The sequence below is a fragment of the Protopterus annectens genome, chromosome 2.part1, assembly GCF_019279795.1.
Source record: "Protopterus annectens isolate FY-2018-M chromosome 2.part1, PAN1.0, whole genome shotgun sequence".
NCBI classification, from domain to species: Eukaryota; Metazoa; Chordata; order Ceratodontiformes; family Protopteridae; genus Protopterus; species Protopterus annectens.
Window position 1 is genome coordinate 1,795,780,784 of NC_056729.1, and position 25,079 is coordinate 1,795,805,862.

Sequence of the window (25,079 nt, forward strand, 5' to 3'; positions counted from 1 at the left end):
TGCAGTTTAATTATCTGCACATGGTGTTTACTGGGGTGTGTGCATTGTGGGAAGGCCTTCAAGCTTGTAATGAGTTGTCACCCATAGAAGAGTTTATGTCACACCACAAAGTTTGCATACAGTTGCTATAGCGATAATATTTTAAAGTCCTTAATTACAAAAGTTGGAGAGAGTTTATTTGCAGCCTTGCAAGGATTTAGAATCCCACTTGACTGTTTGCGCTAAGAAAAAAATTACAATATTTTCAAGATGTGAACATAAGACTTAAAAATGAAATAGACGGTGAACCATTTGAGTGTAAAGACTGAAGTGTCTAACAAAATTAAGGTGTGTGCTTTGATATAATCATCTGGAACATGTGGCCCTGTCACTTTACGTCTCTGCTCCAGTAGGTGTGTGCTTTGATTTCATCATCTGAAACATGTGGCCCTGTCACTTTACTTCTCTGCCCCAGTAGGTGTGTGCTTTGATATCATCATCTGGAACATGTGGCCCTGTCACTTTACCTCTCTGCTCCAGTAGGTGTATGCTTTGATTTCATCATCTGCAACATGTGGCCCTGTCACTTTACTTCTCTACCCCAGTAGAAGTGTACTTTGATTTCATCATTGGAACATGCAGCTCTGTCACTTTACTTCTTTGCCCCTGTAGAAGTGTGCTTTGATTTCATCTGAAATTTCATCATCTGGAACATTTGTCCCTCTCACTTTACTTATCTGCCCCTATAGAAGTGTTCTTTCATTTCATCATATGGAACATGTAGCCCTGTCACTTTACTTCTCTGCCCCAGTAGGTGTGTACTTTGATTTCATCATTTGGAACATGTGGCATTGTCACTTTATTTCTCTGCCCCAGTAGGTGTGTGCTTTGATTTTATCATCTGGAACATGTGACTCTGTCACTTTACTTCTCTGCCCCAGTAGGTGTGTGCTTTGATTTAATCATCTGGAACATGCGGCCCTGTCACTTTACTTCTCTGCCCAAGTAGAAGTGTGCTTTGATTTCATCTGGAACATGCGACCCTGTCACGTTACTTCTCTGTCCCGGTAGAAGTGTGCTTTGATTTCATCATCTGGAACATGCGGCCCTGTGCCTTTACTTCTCTGCCCCTGTAGAAGTGTCCTTTCATTTCTTCATCTGGAACATGTGGCCTTGTCACTTTACTTCTCTGCCCCTGTAGAAGTGTGCTTTCATTTCATCATCTGGAACATGTGGCCCTGTCTCATTACTTTTCTGCCCCAGTAGAAGTGTGCTTTGATTTCATCATCTGGAACATGTGCCCCTGTCACTTTACTTCTCAGCCCCTGTAGAAGTGTACTTTGATTTCATTGTCTGGAACATGTGGCCCTGTCACATTACTTCTCTGCCCCAGTAGGTGTGCGCTTTGATTTTATCATCTGGAACATGCGGCCCTGTCACTTTACTTCTCTGCCCCAGTAGAAGTGTGCTTTGATTTCATCATCTGGAACATGAGACCCTGTCACTTTACTTCTCTGCCCCAGTAGAAGTGAGCTTTCATTTCATCATCTGGAACATGTGGTCCTTTCACTTTACTTGTCTGCCCCTGTAGAAGTCTGCTTTGATTTCATCGTCTGGAACATGTGGCCCTGTCACTTTACTTCTTTGCCCCCGTAGAAGTGTGCTTTGATTTCATCTGGAACATGTGGCCCTGTCACTTTACTTCTCTGCCCTTGTAGAAGTGTGCTTTGATTTCATTGACTGGAACATGTGGACCTGTCACTTTACTTCTCTGCCCCTGTAGCAGTGTGCTTTGATTTCATCATCTGAAACATGTTGACCTGTCACTTTACTTCTCTGCCCCTGTAGAAGTGTGCTTTGATTTCATCATCTGGAACATGTTGCCCTGTCACTTTACTTCTCTGCCCCTGTAGAAGTGTGCTTTGATTTCATCATCTGGAACATGTTGCCCTGTCACTTTACTTCTCTGCCCCTGTAGACGTTTGCTTTTATTTCATCCTCTTGAACATGTGGTCCTGTCACTTTACTTGTCTGCCCCTCATGAAGTGTGCTTTGATTTCATCATCTGGAACATGTGGCCCTGTCACTTAACTTCTCTGCTCCTGTAGAAGTGTGCTTTGATTTCATCGTCTGGAACATGTGGCCCTGTCACTGTACTTCTTTGCCCCTGTAGAAGTGTGCTTTCATTTCATCATCTGGAACATGTGGTCCTGTCACTTTACTTCTCTGCCTCTGCAGAAGTGTGCTTTGATTTCATCATCTGGAACATGTTGCCCTGTCACTTTACTTCTCTGCCCCAGTAGGTGTGTGCTTTGATTTCATCATCTGGAACATGTGGCCCTGTCACTTTACTTCTCTACCCTATTAGGTGTGTGCTTTGAGTTCATCATCTGGAACATGTGGCCCTGTCACTTTACTTCTCTCCCCCAATAGGTGTGTGCTTTGATTTCATCATCTGGAACAGGTGGCCCTGTCACTTTACTTCTCTGCCTCAGTAGGTGTGTGCTTTGATTTCATCATCTGGAACATGCGGCCCTGTCACTTTACTTCTCTGCTCCAGTAGAAGTGTGCTTTGATTTCATCATCTGGAACATGCGGCCCTGTCTCTTTACTTCTCTGCCCCAGTAGGTATGTGCTTTGATTTTATCACCTGGAACGTGTGGCACTGTCACCTTAATTCTCTGCCCCAGTAGGTGTGTGCTTTGATTTCATCATCTGGAACATGTGGCCCTGTCACTTTACTTCTCTGCCCTAGTAGGTGTGTGCTTTGATATCATCATCTGGAACATGTAGCCCTGTCACTTTACTTCTCTGCCCCAGTAGGTGTGTGCTTTGATTTCATCATCTGGAACATGCGGGCCTGTCACTTTACTTCTCTGTCCTAGTAGAAGTGTGCTTTGATTTCATCATCTGGAACCTGTGGCCCTGTCACTTTACTTCTCTGCCCCTGTAGAAGTGTGCTTTTATTTCATCATCTGGAACATGTGGTCCTGTCACTTTACCTCTCTGCTCCTGTAGAAGTGTGCTTTGATTTCATCATCTGGAACATGTGGCCCTGTCACTTTACTTCTTTACCCCTGTAGAAGTGTGCTTTGATTTCGTTTGGAACATGTGGTCCTGTCACTTTACTTCTCTGCCCCTGTAGAAGTGTGCTTTGATTTCATTGTCTGGAACATGTGGCCCTGTCACTTTACTTCTCTGCCCCTGTAGAAGTGTGCTTTGATTTCATCTAGAACATGTGGCCCTGTCACTTTACTTCTCTGCCCCTATAGATGTGTGCTTTGATTTCATCATCTGAAACATATAGCCCTGTCACTTTACTTCTCTGCCCCTATAGATGTGTGCTTTGATTTCATCATTTGGAACATGTGGCCCTGTCTCTTTACTTCTCTGCCCCAGTAGGTGTGTGCTTTGATTTCATCACCTGGAACGTGTGGCACTGTCACCTTAATTCTCTGCCCCAGTAGGTGTGTGCTTTGATTTCATCATCTGGAACATGTGGCCCTGTCACTTTACTTCTCTGCCCTAGTAGGTGTGTGCTTTGATTTCATCATCTGGAACATGCGGCCCTGTCACTTTACTTCTCTGCCCCAGTAGAAGTGTGCTTTGATTTCATCATCTGGAAACTGTGGCCCTGTCACTTTACTTCTCTGCCCCTGTAGAAGTGTGCTTTTATTTCATCATCTGGAACATGTGGTCCTGTCACTTTACTTCTCTGCTCCTGTAGAAGTGTGCTTTGATTTCATCATCTGGAACATGTGGCCCTGTCACTTTACTTCTTTGCCCCTGTAGAAGTGCGTTTGATTTTGTTTGGAACATGTGGTCCTGTCACTTTACTTCTCTGCCCATGTAGAAGTGTGCTTTGATTTCATTGTCTAGAACATGTGGCCCTGTCACTTTACTTCTCTGCCCCTGTAGAAGTGTGCTTTGATTTTGTCTGGAACATGTGGCCCTGTCACTTTACTTCTCTGCCCCTGTAGAAGTGTGCTTTGATTTCATCTGGAACATGTGGCCCTGTCACTTTACTTCTCTGCCCCTATAGATGTGTGCTTTGATTTCATCATCTGAAACATATGGTCCTGTCACTTTACTTCTCTGCCCCTGTAGAAGTGTGCTTTGATTTCATCATTTGGAACATGTGGCCCGGTCACTTTACTTCTCTGCCCCTGCAGATTAATGTGCATCTTTTTTAGACATTGCTGAAATTGCTCATCATCATGTGATGGTCTTGTATTTATATTGTTCTGGTATGAGACTGACATTCATGTCAAATATCTAAGAATACATTTTTAGCCACTACAAATGAAAAATAAATGCTGTACCATGAGCATCACTTTGCATAATATATGTTCTGTCAATGTTTTAACAGGCAGTCTGCTGATTTCCTCCCCATAACCCCCCTTTGTTAAATCTTTTAAGTACATGGTCATGCCACCATAGTAAAAGAACAAAACTGCAAACACCCAGTAAGGGGAAATATGCTCCCACATCATAGTAAGTACTGGGATAGGTTCCTGTTCCCCCATATCCGTGAATGAATGATTGAATAAATGAATGAACAAGTGAATAAATTAATGAATGAATGCATTCTAGTAGGGGAGAAACACGTGGTAACTATGCAGTGTAACAAGATGGTGATTGATGCCTGCCATTGTCTGTGTGGTTCTCCTTTGTTATCCCAAGTTTTTAATAAAGCTTCTGCAGCTGTATGTTTGAGTAAACAATTAGGAAAATCATCAAGGTCATTTACTGTCTTTAGTTGTAGGTCAAATGTAATAAACAAATGTAGAATAAGGAGGAATATTTCTTGTCAGTTCTTTTTATGATTTCTTATAGTTCTGAAAATGGAGGGTTAAATGTACCATAAGGGGACACAATTTATTGTCAGTCCATTTGTGGTTGATTGTATTTCTGCAAATTAAATCTTATTTCCAGGTTGTACTGTAGATCTAAAGACTCAACCACTGGGAGTTAAAAGTGACTTTTGTGTGATTAGCTCGTTGTCTGACTAAAGATACCCCTGTTTAACAGGCATATTTGTTTTCTATAGGCATCATGTTAAAATGCCCTATCCAAAGATGCATTCCTGATTTAATGTGGATCCATGTTTAGGGTATATGTTCTTCAGGCTTCAGTCAGTATTTAAGCAGCATCTTCCCACACTCTTCTAAAGCCTCATTACCGTCACAGTCTTCAAGAGCAGCCATAGTGTGCAGTTTTATGTGGGTACATTAGACTGTCACCATTTTAACAGGTCAGTAACTTGGAGCAGGAACAACATAAGTGAGCCATGTGACATGTTCTGCGCTTTTAGTCAGTAGCACTAATGAACACATTTGCATGTTTTGTACTACCTGTGGAGACCAGCTTTGACCAATACTGCGTTTGTCATTAGCCTTACTGTCACTACCCTATTCTCCCAAGAAGGATGTGCAAACAGCTCTCTTCCTCTGCTGCACTGAATCAGATTTGAAGTTCAGGTTATAGTAAGGATCAGATAAACGTTTCCTAGAATTCTTTGTCTACATTTTTTTTTGTTCCTGATGCAATTTAATTGTTTAATTTTCTTAACATTTTACTTTTTTATAATTTTACAGGCTGTCTACTCCTCAAAAGTGCTAGATGAGGTATCGTCGCCAGGAGATGAAGAACATTTCGGTGCCAGCCGATGGAGTCGCTATACCCTTGAATCAGATGATGAAGACCTGATTGATGTATCTGGAGGTAATGTAAAGTAAATTGCCCTGTTTCCATGTCTGCTCCTATCTTTTTGCCTTTTAGCTTTCTCCTCAGTGGCTTCCTCACCACATCTAAAATGAGTTAAAAAATCTGAATTTTCTCATGCCAGATGTATTTGTAAACCTCAGGCAAAAGCCTGTGGTATTACCGTAGCTCTGATGCATTCTGTGTGCGTGTGTGTGTGTGTGTCCACCTATGAGTAATGAAAGATATATCAGAGTCCCAATGACCTCCTGTAGTAATGTATATATCTACTGCAACATTATTAAAAGAAATTGGAACATTTTGAAGGCTTCAAAAGAATCAGTTGGAGTTTTCAGTGATAATCCCTTATTTTCATTTACCTAAAGAGACAGCTTTGCTACAGGGCTGAAGTAAATAAAGCACTGATTACTTCACAGAGACATGTGACTTACCCAGGTAGGAACTGTAATGCCTGTAGGTATATTTATACAGGTCCATCATTCTTACATACACACAAAGGGAAGGTTTTAGAGTTTAATTTTTATGCAGACTGTTCCACCAGGAACATTGTTTATTATGGCTTCTGCTTGGAGTCTAAAGTCTTTTATATAGGTAAGCCGAACCGATCCCTTAAGGAGTGTATAATGGACAATAAACAGAGTAGTGCACTAGCGAAGCATACTGATGAATGTGGTGCAGAGCATAAGTTTAGGTTTCTAGTTATGGAAATCATTAGAGAGAGCTACAGGAAAGGGGATATTAAGAATAAGACTAAGTTAGCGTAACTCAGGTGGATAGTACACTTCAATGCAGATAAGACACCAGGCATTAATAAAGCTGTCTCTATCAAATCTTTACTACGTGCATGCGTACTTCCCCACTGACTAGATGTGTTATAATAGTTTTTCATAGAATGAGGCTTAAGACTAGACAAATATTTATGTGTTTTTATAACATGCTAGTAAAGTGTCTGTATGTTTTTAAATCTTGATTAATAAGTTAAATAGTGGTCTTTGGCCCAATGAGCTATTTAAAGGTTTAGCTGCTTGTTTTAATATGTTTCAGTTGGAAAAAACGGCTGTGAAAGTGCTTATTCTTTGTTATTTTATTAAAGTTATTTTGCACCTAGCCGTGGTTGGTCCTCTTTAATTTTGTTAACAAGTTGTGTCTGCTGTGCTTATAGGGGACCTTTACCTAGTTTCTATACATGTCTTTCTGGAATAATTAAAAGATAAGTTTGGATATGAAACCCTTCAGAGCTCTTCTGCCAGCAGAGAGAAAGTCTGAGCCCAGAAAGGACAATGCTAGGAACAAAAAAATATATAACTATCCACACCCTGTCATAAATTAATTTATTTATTTATTGACATTTGTTAACCGGGTTTGCCCAACTGGGCTTGTGGCCCATTTTCAGTGGAGACCTGAGGAGAAAAGCTCCAGTAGTACATTTTAAACAAGTACAATTTTAAACAATATTGACATAATAGCAGTTATAGCAAAAAGATTCACATATGTTGGGTCACATGCATAAAGTTAAAGTTGCATTAAAAAGAAGCTAAGTAACAATTTTACATTGATGTAGTTCAATAGGTCAACAATAACATTTTTTGTTTGTATAAAATTATGCAAATGCATAGTAGACACATTGGAGAGAGAGGTGTAATGAGGTACTAAGTATGGTCCTTTTGAGGGTACATAAAGGGAAGGAAGACTATGTAGGGTCATGGCAAGGGAAGGTTCTGGAATTGAGAAAATAAGCTTTTGGAAAAAAACACACCAAAAACAAAGGGGAGGGAGGGAGGGAGCAGCTACTATGGTCATCGCATTGATCACTTAGCTATATGGGCAAATTACCATAGCTAACTTCTTTTGGGAAGTGGAAGGAGAAGAGTCCAGGAGCCCCTGGAGAATGGTCCTAGCAAAACTTGATCTGGACATATTAGAGGAATCAAGCTTATAGTGCTTTGTAAAAGTATGCACTGAGGACCAAGTAGCAACTTCTAGAGTACTTCTAGAATCCAATCCTTTCCAAAAAGCCATAGATGGAGCCAAGGTCCTGGTAGAGTAGGCCTTGACCCTATTGGGAATAGATTTGTTATAGTGAATATAACAAGGGGTAACAGCCTTAGGCAGCCACTTAAAAAGAAATAGTCTGTTGTTGTCCCTTTTTACCTTCACAAGAAATAAACAACTGATCTAAAAATCTGAAATATTTAGTTCTGTTAAGGTAGTACCTGAATTGTCTGTGGATATCCAGAGTATAAAGTATGAAGTATGCTTTCTCCATCATCTTTAGGTTCAGGAAAGAAAATGGGGAGATGGACAGTTTGGCTTAAAGTAATCTTGGGTACCACTTTAGGCATAAAAGAAGGAGTAGTTCTCAAAGAAACCCCCATCCCTTTGGAAAATTAGATATAGTTGACTCACCATAAGAGCTTGCAACTCAGATACCCTTCATGCAGAAGTCAGAGCAGTCAGGAAAACTGTTTTCCAAGTTAAAAACCTCAAGTCAGCCAGATTATCTGGTTCAAATGGAGCAAATGTTAGATCTCTAACACAAATTGTATATAGCATATATAGGATATAGGATTTATAGGCATATATAGGAGTCAGTAAGCATCTCTGTAATTGGATCCTGGACTTCCTGATTGAGAGGGCACAGAGAGTGAGTTTGGGTAAGAGCACATCAAACTGTATCAAGATTAACACCGGAGTTCCACAGGGATGTTTTTTCAGTCCACTGTTATTCATCATCTTGACTCACAACTGCTATGCAAAGCACAAGTCCAACTATATCATCAAGTTTGCTGATGATACCACAGTCATGGGACTTATCGCAAAAGAGGATGAAAGATCATACAGAGAGGAGGTGGCATCTCTGATCAGCTGGTGTGATGGGAACTACTTTGACCTGAATGTATGCAAAACTAAAAAGATTATCACTGACTTCAAGAAAAGGAGAACAAACCACCCAGTGCAAATGATCAATGGTGAGAGTGTAGAGGGTGTTAAATATACAAAATTCCTTGGTGTACACATATAAGAGGATCTCTCATGTTCAAGTAACACCAGGCAGCTGGTCAAGAAAGTGCACCAATGCCTCCTTTTTTTTCAGAAGGCTGAAGAAAGCTAAGCTCCTGCCTCATATCCTCTCCACCTTCTACAGAGGAGCTATTGAGAGTATTCTCACAGTGTGGTTTGGTAGTTGTACAGCTAAAGAAAAGAAGGCACCACAGAGAGTGGTGAGGGTTGCAGTGAAAGTAACGGGTACCAGTCTTCCATGTTTACAACAACTTTACTCTGGAAGAAGCATCAGAAGGGCCACCAAAATAATACAAGACACCATGCATCCAACGCATGGACTGTTTAAGCATCTGGCATCGGGCAGAAGATATCACAGCATTCGATGCAGGACTACCAGATTCAACAACAGTTTCTACCCAACAGTGATCAGACTTCTGAACTTGGGCATAAGTCCCAGAGAAATGGACATTAAGTCAGTTCTTTCTTTTTTTCACAAACATCTACAGTCTGTTGTGCAATTTATACCTCATAAATTCCAAGTAAGTGCAATATTTATTTGTATTATCCCTATCAAGTGCAATAGTAGAGAGACAACTTAGGCATGGCGCAATAGGTAATGTCTCTTTTATTTAAATGGGACTGTTATTATAACTTAGGGGAGGGTATACTTATTCTGTATTCAAGTATTGGAATATTTCTGCCCTTTTGTGTGGGTAGTGGGAGTAGGATTGTATATGTTAGTTGTGTGTATTCTTTTACTTGTATGTGTAGTTTTACTTTTTGTATGTAATCTCAAGAAGGAGCTGAGCACTGAATTTTGTTTAGGATACACGTGTGTGGTCCTAAATGACAGTAACGTTTACTTTGAATCTTTGAAAATTAAGATCCCAAGGAGGGGCCGCCAGTTTTCTTGGAGGCCTGTTATGCGAACCCCTTTTCAAGAACTTTTTAACTTCAGACTGTATTGAAAGATGAGGATCCTTGTGGAGATGTTCTGAAAGGGCTGATAAATGAACCCTGATAGAGCAATAAGAAATATTGTAAGAGCAATAAGAAATATTGTAAATTCAGAGAACAACTAGCCCTGAATGGGTGCAGGCTATGTTGTTGACACCAACTAGAACATCTTTTCCATTTGCTAATGTATGATTTTCTAGTAGCAGGCTTTCTTGCTTCCATTTGTACCTGCTGCACATCCACAGTAAACAGGTTCCTAAAAGGAATTAAGACCTTATCATCCAGTGAGTCAGCTGAAGATGACTCATGTCAAGGTGTATCAGATATCCCTGCTCTTGTGTGAGGAGGCTTGTGGTAATTGCCCCTGGCCATTTCCAAAAGAAGGGAGAACCATGGTTGCCTGGGCTAGAAGGGAGTCACCACAGTGATTTGGGGGGAATTCCGTCTGAATCTTCAGAAGTACCCTGGATATTTCACACTGAGCTAATCGGAGGAAGGGCACTGAGCAAACTCGGATCTGTAATATATAACATTAAGTATCCTGTTTTTTGCTTATTTTTATGAGTTATTTATAGCACTTTTACTGTCTGCTGCATACTTTTCTAGCTAGTTTAACTGTGTGTGATGTATTAACTGGAAATTGTCTACATTTATTAAGCATCTGTTTGGGCTTTTTGTTCTGATTTCCTGACAAGGAGTGTATCATATAACTTGTTTGCAGTTAAAAGCTTTCTCTAGAGTCTCCTTGCTTCTTCATTGGTTTAAAAATTTCATTTAAAGGCTCACTGCTGCTTTTCTCCTTTGATAAACATTTCTGCAGTTTTTTATTCTACCTAAGTAGTGTGGGTATTTGTAGCATTGTCCATGTCCAGGCTTGTGTTTTGGGCCTAGTTGTTTGTGGAGGCTGTGAGTCTGAACACATGTTGAAGGCCATCTTAGTTTAGCCAAAGCCGTACTGCATTTCAGTGAGAGGGGATTGTTTATGGTCATTAGCTGATTGGGGTTGCCTGGACTACAGCTTGGAGAAAGTACCTCATTGGTTCTTTCAGGCTTTTTTTTAAAGTTGTTTCAGGTTTCAACTTTCTGTTACCTAAGAAGTTAACTTGTGAGTGTTTCTGCCATTTCACACTGAGCTAATCGGAGGAAGGGCACTGAGCAAACTCGGATCTGTAATATATAACATTAAGTATCCTGTTTTTTTGCTTATTTTTACGAGTTATTTATAGCACTTTTATTGTCTGCTGCATACTTTTCTAGCTAGTTTCACTGTGTGTGAGGTATTAACTGGAAATTGTCTACATTTATTAAGCATCTTTTTGGGGTTTTTTGTTCTGATTTCCTGCCAAGGAGTGTATCATATTGTTTCCCACCCTCCCTCTGTTTTGGTATCGTGTTCTTGTACTTGGTGGCTTTGAAGCTGCCCGCCCCTACTGTAAATTTGATCTGGGACACTCCCCCCAGTCTAGTGTCATTACCGCATTCTACCTAATCCAGGGAGAACATTTGAGAAGGCCAACCCACTTACTTTCTGCTCCTCCTTTCCCCTTTCCACTTTACAAAAAAAAAAAAATCTAAGCTTGTTTCCTGCCTTTCCTGTAAGTAGTCTAGTCCAGATACAGATTTGCTGTATCCAGGGCTATTTGTAAGTTTCTGAGCTCCCAAACCTTTCTGTGTTGGAGTGAAGCCTTCTAGATTAATTTTGTTTCTTAGAACTAGCCATTTATTTAATTTCAGCACTCAAATTTGTTACTTTGAGCCTACCACTTGTTCAGAACTCACTAAAAGCACTAAATAAGCTACAAATTACTACAGCACTCAACTTTCATCACTTTTCTAGACGAAAACAGTTTTTAGTACTTAAAAAACAAGCACCTATCCAGGCATGTCTAAGGGTGAGCTCCCAGTGTTTTCTCCTGTCTACCTGATGAATCTGGGCATCTTGGGGCAATGCAGCAATTGCCTCATGTACACAGACAACCCTCTCCTTCTACCACCCAACACTACAACCTGTGAGAGATGCACTTATATAGCCAAACTGGAAACAAAGCTGTCTTCACCCAAGACTGAACTAGAGAGTCAAGAGGAGAAGGTAAACACTTGCACCACACCACATTCATCACTTAGTCCCTCAAAACATACAGCACCAAAACACACACATAGAAACCCAAAACACACATCAACATTCACGGAGGCTCTCAATAAAAATTCTGCCCAAGCAACAGGGACCTCTAAAGCAGAAACTCAAGGAACCTCTACACCCCCAATACAACCCAAATGACACATAGCCCACAAACTCAGTGTTCCACTCAACCACAGCCCATAAGGCATAACAACGTACCCAGCACTCTAGTCATAGGTGACTCTATAGTCAGGCACACTGATGTTCCACTCACCAGGCTAAACAAGGAGAAAGTTACTGTCAGCTGCCTGTCGGGTGCCAGGATCTGTCACACAATGCATGCACTTAGGTCACTCCACAACAAGTACAAATATGACCCTGTCATTGTCCATGTTGGTGTGAATGACCTGAGACATACCTCCCTGGACTACATGAAAAGAGACATGGAGGAGGTTTCCGATCTTGTAGCCCAGGCAGGTATGACCCTAGCCCTGAGTAGCATCCTGCCATCACCCAGAATGATACCACAGTACAAGGACAAAATTATTTTCTTCAACAATTGGCTAAGCTGCTGGTGTCATTCTAAGGGGATCCAGTATCTGTCTGCCTGAGATGACATGATCGACAAACCACGATGTTTTGCCAGAGATGGCCTACACCTGTCGCCCATGGGATTCTGGATACTGGCTAAGGCTCTTGCCACCCCCTATAGTGCCTTTTTTAGGCAAGGTTCAAATGCAAATTTGCCACCATAACAGGTACAAGCAAGCAAAATCTGAGGGTAATGCTACTCAATGCTAGAAGTCTAAACCTCAAAATGCAATCACTCAAGGCACTCCTTAAAATGGAGAACATCGACATCTGTGCAGTGACAGAGACCTGGTTCAAGGTTCCAGAGAGCACCCCTGCATTACCAGGCTATAATTCATACCACACCTTTCGGCCATCTAACCTATTCATTGAGGATAGCTACACCTCCAGGTTAGTTGCTCAGCATAATGCATCCAAGATTATCAAAGTGCGACTAACTCTGGACAAGACCACAATCCATATTGTAGCTTGCTACAGATCCCTCACCATGCCCCAGGATTCCCACTCCTCATTTCTTAATACACTATAAAATATTAGGGTACAACCTAACACCCTAATAATAGGCGATTTTAACTACCCCACCACCTCATGTATGAATTCTTGTGCTCAACGTTTTCTGGAATTCATAAATTCCAGCACCTTGGATCAACTTATCCACACCCCACCAGGGGGAGCAATGTCCTAGACCTGGCCATTACCAACATGGGCAACCAGTGTTGCACACCAGAGGTCAATTCCTCATTGGTCAGATCCGACCATAAGCTAATCACCCTAGACATCCACATCCCGCCTCCACCCCCCATTAGGGAAACCACCATAAATAATTTCTCCAAAGCCAACTTCACGCTTCTTAAGACAGAAGTGGAAAACTTCACTACACCCATGCTGATGGACGATAGAGGTACGACTGCTGAATCCTACACAAATGCACTTTATAAGCACTTACATGAGTGCATGGATCGTGCAATCCCTAACAGAACCAAAATATTGTCCTCCAAAAAAAGGAAGTCAATCTGGTGGTCCCCTGCCATAAACAAACTCTACAACAGAAGAAAGAAACTGCTGCAAAAAAGAGTAAAATCCCATATTTGGAGGAACTCCCTGGTCAGCCTCAGTAGGAAGCTGAGATCCCTCATAAAATCCTCCAAAGCTAGTTATGAAAACAAAATCACCACTGATTCTAAAGACAACCACAAAGCATTCTATAGCTGTGTCAAGAATCTCAATGGCAACACTCAGATCTGCTTTGAGTTACAGCACAGTGGCACTAAATATACAGAACCAACTGATATTGGTAATATCCTGGCAGATAGGTTCAGTGCTAACTTTACCCCCCTCTCATCCCCTAAAGGGCCCATCTGTATACCGGAAGAATGCAAAGTTCCTGTAATCACAGCTTCACAGGTAAAAAACACATTCTCCAAAGCCAAGAACACAGCATCCATGGGACCTGACAATATCCCAGGATGCATTCCAAATGAACTACAGAATGAACTGGCACCCCACCTAAGTACCATGTTCAGTCATAGCCTCACCTCAGACTTTGTGCCCACCGAATGGCGCACAGTAACGGTTATCCCTCTCCACAAAGGGGGAGCCACCACAGACCCAGGAACTACAGCCCTATTAGCCTGATGAGCCTGGTCTGCAAGGCTATGGAATGTATCATCATGGAACTTATAAACAATGATACTGGTAATCTCCAAATTCTGGACCCCACCCAATTTGGGTTTGCAAAAGGCAGATCATGTCTCCTAAACCTGATAGACTTCTTTGAAGCAGTCACCAAAGCCGTAGATAAGGGTAAGGTGGTTCACACAGCCTATCTAGATCTCGCCAAGGCTTTCGACACCATCCCCCCTCTGGAATTATAGATAAACTCACTAAACTAGGTATAAATCCCTATGTCACAAGATGGGTTGCCATCTGGCTCACTGACAGAACCCCCACTGTGAAAGTAGCAGACTCCAAATCAGACTTTAGACCAGTGACAAGTGGAGTACCACAGGGTTCAGTCCTGGATCCTCTCCTGTTTGGTATCTACTTCTCTGAAGTACAGGCTAACACAGAAGGTCTTTGTGTAATGAAGTTCGCAGGTGACTGCAAACTAGGAGCCATAATCAAAACTCCTAACAATGTGGACATCCTACAAAAGAGCCTCACTGAGACAGATGCCTGGTGTCAAAGCCATGGCCGCAAGCTCAGTGCCAAAAAGTGCATTGTCATCCCTTTTGTTAAAAACTCTCTACCCATGAACTACCACATAGGCGGTAGTCTACTTAACACCAAAAGTGTGATAAGAGACCTTGGGACAAAGGTGGACAGTAGTCTCTCCTTTGATAATCACATTGCCACAGTAGTCAGGAAATCCTTCTACGTAGCACACCTCATCACAAAAGGTTTCTCATTCAGGAAAAAAGAGGTCATTGTTCCCCTCTTCTCATCACTCATTAGACCCATTGTAGAGTACAATGCCCCTTTTGTTATGTACCTCACAAGACATCTACAACTGAAAAGGCCGCATAAATACCTCACAAAGAGGATTACTGGCCTCAAACAGATGCCCTACGCAGACCATCTCAATAAACTCCAGCTTTACTCCGTCACATATTGCCTACTCAGAGGCGATCTCTGCCTAACATACAAAGCTATGTCCAACCCAGAGCTGTTGGACATGCTCCACTTAAAGAAATCCCAGTCCCTCCGAGCTACACGCTCAAGGGACCTAAACCTTGTCACCACAATAAACAGAACATGCTGGAGGGATAGAGTCCTGTCCCAGAGACTTTGGTACATACTACCTATCTATATCAAACAAAGCTCCTCATTAGCACTCTTCAAGAAAAATCTTGATGATTGGATGGGAGTTAGGAAATTCACCCCGGGGATCACTTCTGTGGCTATGCTCAACAGGGGCACAGGAAAATAATTTTCTTGGGTGGCAAAAGCCAGGGTATCTTTTGGCTAGGCTTATATAGGCTGTAGGGCCAATAGCCTAGTACCTACCTATGAACCTATTAGTGGAAAGGGTAGAAAACCATACATGAACATCCATGTCCTAAGGTAAAGAAAAGGTATCTGTCTTCCAGGCATTTTTACATGGAGTCCTGGAATGGAATTTTGCCAGTTGATTGTTCAGAGAGGAGGCAAAGAGGTCTACTTAAGGAACTCCACACAGGTGGATCAAATCTTGGAAGACCCCCGATCTAATTTCGATTTGTGAGGGTGTGCCTTGATCCTCTCCAGTTTGTCTGCCACACAATTGTGCACTGACGGAATGTAGAATGCCTGTAGGATGAGATTGTATTATGAAACTGCATCCTAAGCTAATGTGGCTCATCTGCAAGGGGGGTATAACCTGGTTCCCCCTTGTTTGTTGATGTACCACATAACTGTGATATTGTCTGCAACCACTTGAAGATGCATCAGGGGGCCAAAATGGTTCAGAGATTTGACTGCCTTAATCTGAACAAGCATTGCCTTGTTATTTATGTGCTTGCATCTGTCCTTGGTGTCCCACATACCTTGCACTTTTAGCCTTCCTGAAACTGCTCCTCAAGAAAAGTCTGAAGTGTCTGTGGTGACTGACTGCTTTGAGAGGGAGATGGGCAGACGTGGATTTAAGGATATCTGTTGTCTTCACCAAAATGTTTATTAAATAGCTGACCTAATAGGGTCAGTGGTAGCAGTGGTAGTCATTCACTTATTAGGTAGGCTCTAACTAATGCCCATGATGGCGATACAGAAATGGATATTGTTCCTAATACCCTTGTGGACATTGTCTGTCACCTTCTAAGGAAGTAATCTGATGCACATAATCTTCCAAATTATGGATGGGGATATGCTTTACCTACCCATGTCACCAATACTATTTTTATTTATTTGAAATACCATCTAGCCAATCAACTACCCCATCCTTCCTCTCCCCTAGCTAACATTTCTGAGGATACATTCCCCCTCTTTAAATTACAGCCTATCCCCACCTCTTACATCAGAATTTTACTGAAGAAACTCAAACCAACCACCCTCTCGGCAGACCAACTCCCAGCGGAATACTTACAAATAGCAGCAGATGCGATAGCCTATCCTATCTCTATCCTGATTAATCGAACTATTACCGAGTCCACTATCCCCTCGATCGGGAAAATATCCTACGTCATACCACTCCATAAGGGTGGCTCTTCTACCGAACCATCCAACTACAGACCCATAGCAATCTTGTCTCCAATAGCCAAAATCATGGAAAGATGTGTTCATAAACAATTTCTCCATTACCTCACCCTAAATAACCTATTGACCAAATCCCAACATGGTTACAGACCCCACCATAGTACTACCACCGCCCTCCTTTCTTTTACTGACTCAATTAATAAAAATCGTAATAACAGAAAAATATCTTCCGCTCTCTTTCTTGACTTGTCAAAAGCCTTTGATATGGTCAATCACCAACTACTTCTCCACACGCTAGAAACCTTCCACTTTGACACTTCAGCCCTCAAATGGTTCCTTGCTTATCTCTCTGGAAGGCAACAGGCAGTCCAATGGCAAAATAAGCTCTCTCAACTACTACCCAATACCATAGGTGTCCCCCAAGGCTCCATACTAGGTCCCCTTCTCTTTTCCGTCTTCATAAACGAACTCTATTCAGTCATCCCCAAAGCCATATGCATCCAATATGCAGTCGACTCCACCCTTATCTGTTCAGATGTCACTCTCCTGCTTTAGAAGTAACAACCCAACACTGCTTTGCTACAGTAGAAAATGGCTCTTTGAGAAGAATCTCATCCTAAACCCAAAAAACTAAGTTACTACTATTCTTTCCCACCTCAGCTCGTCCTCTAGTGCAACACAATACACAAGCTAACAATACTACCTTCTCCGTTCAGTCTAAAAACGGGACCATAATTGAACCCGATACCAACACTAAACTACTAGGGGTGACTATTGACAACAAACTTAAATTTGACTTGCATATCAGCCAGACCATAAAAGCTGTAAATAAGAAACTCGGATCCTTGTATAGAATCAAGAACTTCCTAACTCCCAATGCTAAACTAACTATCGCCCGTACCTATCTTCTCTCCACACTTCTCTATGCCTCACCTGTATTCTCTTTCCTCAACATATGCGATATTAATAAACTATCCGTGACTTACAATCACATTGCCAGATTTATAACAGGGGCTCCTTATAGAACTCACCACTGCCACAATCTAAAGAAACTTGACTGGTTAGAACTATCCAATCTTCTCAAACTAAACCAACTCTCTGTAGCATTTAAAATCATTAAGAAACCTGACAAAACCCCTTCACTGAATAACTTACTGACCCCTACTCTAACCTAAGTAGTCTTGGCTCCTCCAACAGATCTCTGGTCCAAACCATCAAATCCAATAATATGGGCGATGCTCTCTTCGCCAATACAATAGGAAAGGTTTGGAACTCCCTCCCTAACAACTTAAGACTCACTAACTCCCTCTCTCAATTTAAAAAAACATCTTATACAATTCTTTAAGGCACATTGGCTATGCTCATGTGCAAATCCAGACTAGTTGCTAATTGAACTACAGCATATCCTATCCTACTTGAACTAGCTAACTGGGGTTCTCCTCTTTTTTGGCATCAAATAATTTGTAAATAAACTGACTACTACCCTATTTAGTTCGTTCTACTGTAATCAGTTTCTCCATGGTCTCTTGGAACCCTGCAATGGTGTAGAAATTTTTGAACATAGTAACATTATTGTCTCTTGCATTTGTCTCTTGAACTTGTATTGTACTTGTAATTTTGAGCTGGATTCTTTACTGTCTTGTTGATACAATAATCATGCCAAGGAAAGCAAAAAGAATGTTAATTTGTTATGCCTTTCATTTATGTACCTGTAAACCTATACGTTTTCTGTTTTTTCTCTGTGGAGCTTTTCTCCCCGGGCCTCCACTGAAAATGGACATGTATCCAGTCGGACTATCCCGGTCAACAAATGTAAAATAAAATAAAATAAAATAAATACATAAATAAATCTTTCCCTCCATGTCCAGTGCTCACAAGTGAGCCCCCCCCCTCCTTTCAGGCTATCCAAAGTGTACAGGTCATACCAGCAATGGTGAGTTAATTTCAGACCCCTCTTTACCATCAGATCCTTAGCCTTGGACAACCCTGTCACAACAGACATGTGCTTCTGGGTGAGGAGCACTTAAGTGGGCAGATGTTTAGGAGGATGTCATTCTTGCAAAACAGTTACACATCATTGTCTTGGAGGTGACCGTGGTCCTCTTATCTTGACTTTTCAGAATGTTTTACCAAAGGGGCATCTGTCCATGCAATTGGACAATGTGGCTGTGGCTTAGTGTATTGGCAAGCAAGGTGGAAAACATTCTTATACTTTTTGCAGAAGTGTCATGTGAATTTGCTGTGGATAAGTCACAGGTTAAATTTTGTTTGTGTGACTTGCATCCCAAAAGAGGCCGGTGTCCTATTCAACAAGCTGTCAGTGTCTTCTGATGCTTTTTGAAGAGTTTCTGAGCCTATAAGTAGCCAGGAAAATGCTCTGCAAGTGGGATAAGCCATTCTCTGACCTGCTTGCAACCTCAGTGAATGTCATATATCACTCTTTATTCCGTCCCCAAGTGATCCGAGTAAAGACGCCTTGACAGAACCCCAACGTCAGAGTAAGAGCTTTTTAATGTTGAAATAACAGTTGTGAAAAAGCAAGGTTACCAACTTGAAGAACTGTTTCCTTTCTCTGAGACAGCCCATATTTAGCATTTCGTAAATTAAGTAGCATTGAACAGCTCTGTTATATGGTGGTGCTACTGTGATTTTTTTTTTCTGAGGGGTGGATGAAGGGAGAGATTATTTTTCTCACAGTATTCAGAAAATGCATTTCTGTGAACTACTCCCAGATATTTTCCTATTTTCTTAATATATATTGCAGGCTTACTTTGACCTGCACATATTTTAGATAATGCTTTCTTTTTTGTAATGCAGATGGCAGCGGCGAATTAGGTGAAGGCAGTGCAACCCCAACACCAGCTGTTGCCTCAACTGTGGTCAGCTATACCGTAGGTAAGAACAGTGTTACTTCAGCTAATCTGTAGCAAAAATGTATTACATTTGTATTTAAATGGTGTATACCCTTTTCAAATGTTCTTTTAAATATGGAATTAAACTAAATAAATTTTTTATTAATTTTATTCATTATGTGTGAATCTAAACAGTGTTGAGCTCTGTACAGTACTGTAAACAGAGGTGATTTTTAATTTTTTTCCATCACAAAGTAGCAGCATCTTGCAGACATGCCGATGTATTTACTTTCCCAAAGTGCACGATATGTCTCCTATAGAATGAAGCATGCTGTTTTATTTCATTCAGTTTTCTGACAGCATTAAAAGTGACACACAGTGCCCCACATTCAAACTCACATAGCTTTTATGCTGAGCATGTTTGTCTTACTGCATAAACTGTTTTCCGTTGTTGGGTCAAAACATCTCCACTGTGTTATTTGTAGTCATTTATCTTACAAATAATCTGGTGGTGAGGTAAAAGTATTATTTTTTATTAATTTTGTGACAAGTTCTTTTTGACTGTTTTTATTTATCAGGTCCTGTATGTTATATGTTTTCTCCTTTTTCAGAGCTAATAGCTCTGTAGAATGTGAGGGGTGGAGACTGTCTACAGGAGGACAGAGAAAGTTTTACTGAAGACTGTTTCCGTTTGGGACTAGTTGTGCAGTCAGGAGTTCATAGAGAAGGTCTTCAAGTAAAGCTGCACTCAGCATATGATTCACTTACATTCTGATAATGTTTAGTTGCTCTGTCTTTGTCTAATTTGTTGAAACAGTGGAAAATAACAAAGTAAAAACATTTTTCAAAAATAGGAGAGAAAATCTGTTAAAATTGTTGGCCATTGTGTAGGTACTTAAGTAATAGTTACAGGTCATCTTTCCTTGATCCAAATAATGATTGTAATAGGTTCATAGGTTCATAGGTTCATACTAGGCTATCTGCCCTAGGGCATTTATAAGCCTAGCCAGAGTATGTTTGGCTTTCGCCACCCATTTTAAATTAATTTTGCTATGCCCTTTTTCGAGGTTAGTATACTGTGCCTCTGTCTAACAGTGACACAGAAGTGATACCCGGGGTAAACCTACGATCTCCCATCCACTCATCAAGATTCCTCTTGAAGAGAGTCAGTGAGGGACTCTGCCTAACCTGGACTGGGATTTTATTCCAGAGTGAAGGGAGCCTCTGGGTTATGAATCTGTCCCTCCAGCATGTCCTATTTATTTCAGTGCTGAGGTTCAAGTCTCTCGGCGTGTAGCTCGATGGGATTTGGATTTTTTGGGCAGCATGTCCCTTAATTCCAGGTTGGACGGTGGCCTTATCGCCAGGCACATGTCACCTCTGAGCAGGCGGTATGCCACTGAGTAGAGCTGGAGTTTCTTTAACCGGGCAGCATATGGCATCTGTTTGAGCCCTTTGATCCTCTTGGTGAGGTTTTGGGGTCTTTCCAGTTGCTGCAGGTGTTTGTAAGGTACATCCCAAAAGGGTATTGTACTCGATTATGGGCCTGATGAGGGATGAGTAAAGAGGCGATGACCTCCCTAATCTAGATGTGAATCCCTTCATGATTAGGTGGGCTATATAAAATGTTTTTCTAACCACTTTGGCCACGTGGTTGTCAAATGAGAGATTGCTATCAACTTGGGTCCCCAGGTCCCTAATTACTTCTTCTGTACTTAATGGATTACCACCTATGTGGTAATTTGTGGGCACTTTGCCAAAGGGGATGACTATACACTTTTTGGCGTTTAGCTTGAGGCCATGGCTCTGGCACCAGTTGTCTATTTCTAAGAGGCCCTTTTGGAGGATGCTTGTGACGGCTGGAGAGTCGATTATGGCACCCAGTTTGCAGTCATCTGCGAACTTGGTCAGCCACAGTCCATCCATGTTGGCCTGTACCTCCGAGAAATATATACCAATGATGTATTATTATAGGTTCAAGCAAGACCGTTGAGTTGTGCTTTATACTACTATAGTAAAGCATGCCAAAGCATAGTCTACTGCTCACAGTTTGGCAATGTAAAATAATCAAGCTAGAAGTAACAACTCATCCACCCACAAACCCTTTTTCCAATTTTTGCACATGGGGTCAGGGTGTCACTTCAGGATTAACAATCATCTAGAGCCAAAGGTTCACACCATCAGATAGCTAGCCCTGCTGCGGCTGTTCTTCCATAGCACACACTCATTTACACACTCACACCTATGGCCAATTTAGAGTGTGCAGTCCACCTATTGGATGTCTTTGTTATGTGGAAGGAAACAAGAGCACCCGGAGAAAACCCATGCAAATGCAGGGAAGACATGCAGACTCCACACAGAAGGCATCCCAGCCAAAAATCGAACATGAGAACATCTCATTTTCAGGCATAAATGTTATTTGCTGTGTCACTGTAATAACAATGGCTCTTCTAAAATTTAAAGTACCAAAACTGAAATGTTTTCATTCAACAAACCCCATTACCCTCACACACATACTGATATCTAGATATTACAGCTCTGTGGTTGAGCTAGTTTTGGAAGAATAGAGTATTTTCCATCCATGCACACTAAGGAATAACCCTGTGTTGAATCTTGGTGTTATATATTTAAAAGAAGAGTCTAATGTGAATTCACCACATGGGGATGCATGCATGAAGGCTTCCCTCCTGCAAAGTGTAAAGATGTAATGCACTTTGTTATGTACAAAACAATTAACATTCCAGTACAATAGAGGTTGTATTGCAATGATGAAGACTCTTCTGTAAAGTCTGGTATGTGTGTTTCCATCTGCACAAGCCAAGACACACCCCTCCCTCACCCCAATGGTACGTGAGCTTGGAGTTAAATTTGTAAGGGAGATGTTGGAATGAAGCTCACTTACATGACTGAGATCATACGAGAAGGCTTACTTCCTGCAAAAATGTAAAGCTAAAATATGTATTTATGTCTATTCCAGTTAATTTCCCAGTATGTAAATTGGAAAATAAATAAGAATGCATTTTCCACACAACATGGTTTATTGCAAAGATGGAAAAATCTCTTAGGTGTAACAATGAACCTAGAGTTCCAGGAACAATGGCTATCTTCTGTGGTAGCCAGGTTAGTTGACACTTCCTACTTATGACAATATATGTTGCATAGAAAAACATACAAACTGCAAGAACTGGAACACTTGCATTTATGGGAAAAATAATTTCTGTAAAAAACAAGTTACCATTCTGCCAGAAATCAAAGATGCTTTCCTTTTTATCTTTCAATATAGTTAATGCAAAATATATGACTCTTACTAATATTTATATACTCCTGACTCATAGTAGTTGCTGAAGAAGTATTGCACTGGCTACATGCACAGATACTAAGAATAAAACTCTGGACTTGTGATACAGATGTGTAGCTTGTGATAGCTAGTAAGTGTTGCTATGCCCTGCACCAAGTATCTTTGATTATTGCCTTAGATATTGTGGGTTGGTCAGTAAAATTATTACATACTTGGGTCAAGTCAACTTCATAGGTTCATAGATTAGTACTAAGCTAACTGCCCTTGTGAGCCATTTTAAGCTTAGACAATTATCCCTTGTGAGACTCAAACCATGTACCCTTTGCTTGCAAGGCAAACACTTTAACCATTAGGCCACCCTCCCAAGCCTCCCAACTTGTGATGCATTTTATATCAAGAAGTAGAAGAAAAAATGCAAAAAAAAAGTAAAAAGTCCTGTGAATTGTAGTTGCATTGAAATAATAAGTAGTTTCAATGCCAGTCCTACATGGCAAATGGAGCTTGTGTCATGAATAGATACTCGAGTGAATTGCTTTCATGAGACAAACTTCTACAAAAAAAAAAAAGAAAAAAAGGGAGAGCTGGAGATTAACTGGTCATTCTGATCAGTTACACAAATTACAGGGTAGTATGACCAATATTATTCAGCAGCTATTGATTAGACAAGATTTAAAATAGAGAGGCACAGTAAGTTAATATGCAGAAAACTGATAGAGCCATCAGAATGTATGCAGTGTTAAGGTTTAGCAGGTAGTCCTTGATGAGAGGGGTGTAGCCACAGAATTCCATTTTGTATTTGCATACTGTTGGTAATGTTGCACCCCCAGCACTTAATATCTGCATTCATCATTTTTAGATTTTTTTTTGTCTAAAATTCTTTTGATTTTGATTATCATTCGATAGCTGTGCATAAAATATGGTCTGAAAAAACACAATATTTGTAAGTGAGTCTCATGAAAACATATTTGGGCTACATCCTTGTTTGGTGGAGAAAACAGACCTAGATCCCTAGAAAACAGTAATCTAATGGGCCCATAGAATGCTAGTATGTATCAAGGCTTGTACTACAAGACAACCAATGTGTTCAAGTATGTAAACGTGTGTGTGTGTGTGTGTGTGTGTGTGTGTGTGTGTGTGTGTGTGTGTGTGTGTGTGTGTGTGTCAGTAATGCACTTATTCCTGCTCACCAATTCTTCTGAAGTGATGATCAGCCCACCCCCCAACATCTTCCACATGGGGCAGCAACCCCCTTTACTCCACCTTTGCTGTCCTGCTGGCCTTAGGTCTGTTTCTTCTATGAAGAGTCAATGTCTCTTTTTAACCTAAAAATAAAGTGGAGTATTTGGGTAGGAAAAGGTTAGTACAAGGACTGTATGTTCATAGGAGTTAATAATGAAGAAGGTTGGAGCTGAAAGAAACCCATAAGCCATTATCCTTGCTCAAAACAAGGCTCCAAACTTAGGAGAAAGATATTTAACCAAGGAAACAAGTGCCATATAAATGAATGGGTGGAAGGTATGGTGGATTAGTGGAATGAGTGCCATATAGATGAATGGACAGCAGGTATGTTGGAGTAGTGGAACAAGTGCCATATAAATGAATGGGTGATAGGTATGGTGGATTAGTGAAACAAGTGCCATATAAATGAATGCCACATAGATAAATGAGTGGTAGGTATGGTGGATTAGTGGAACAAGTGTCATGTAGATGAATGGGTGGTAGGTATGGCTGATTAGTGGAACAAGTGCCATATAGATGAATGTGTGGTAGGTATGGTGGATTAATGGAACAATTACCACATAGATGAATGGATGGTAGGTATGGTGGATTAATGGAACAAGTGCCATATAGATGAAAGGGTGGTAGGTATGGTGAATTAGGGGAATAAGTGTCATATAGATGAAAGGATGGTAGGTATGGTGGATTAGTGGAACAAGTGCCATAAAAATGAATAGAGATAGTAGGTATGGCAGAATAGTGGTTAAGATCTCTACCTCACAGCTTCAGAGCCTGGGGTTCAATGTTGAGCTGTAGTCACTGTTTGTGAGGAGTTTACATGTTCTACCCTTGCCTGCATGGGTTTTCTGCAAGTTAATAGGCTGATAGGTAAGTACTAGGGTAGCTGCCCTTGAAGGCCATTTTAAGTCTAGCCAGTTCCCTTTTGGTGCTTGAATTATAGCCTATCCCATTTGGTGTTAGATTAGCTTTACCCATCCCATGGGTGATAATTATAGTTTACCCCGTGACAGTAACTATCATATCATAGATAATTTGAAGGGACCAATGCATGAATTAAAGCATTTAGGAGCTGTCTGTGTCCATTGGTAGTACAGGGAGCAATCTTTGGGTACATTTTCTGTTTCCTGTCCAAAGATCCAAGTTGTAC

At 41.0% G+C, this 25,079-nt stretch overlaps 1 protein-coding gene across 10 annotated transcripts in view; it reads left to right on the forward strand.

Annotated features, from left to right (window-relative positions):
* The window catches only part of HSPG2 (heparan sulfate proteoglycan 2), a 2,126,006-nt gene that overhangs the window by 364,583 nt on the left and 1,736,344 nt on the right, over positions 1-25,079 (forward strand). For all 10 annotated transcript variants that reach the window (XM_044063227.1, XM_044063230.1, XM_044063231.1 and 7 more), the window contains exons 2-3: positions 5,577-5,703; positions 19,361-19,438. In XM_044063227.1, coding sequence (XP_043919162.1) covers positions 5,577-5,703; positions 19,361-19,438 — 205 coding nt within the window. The remainder of the gene's footprint in view (positions 1-5,576; positions 5,704-19,360; positions 19,439-25,079) is intronic.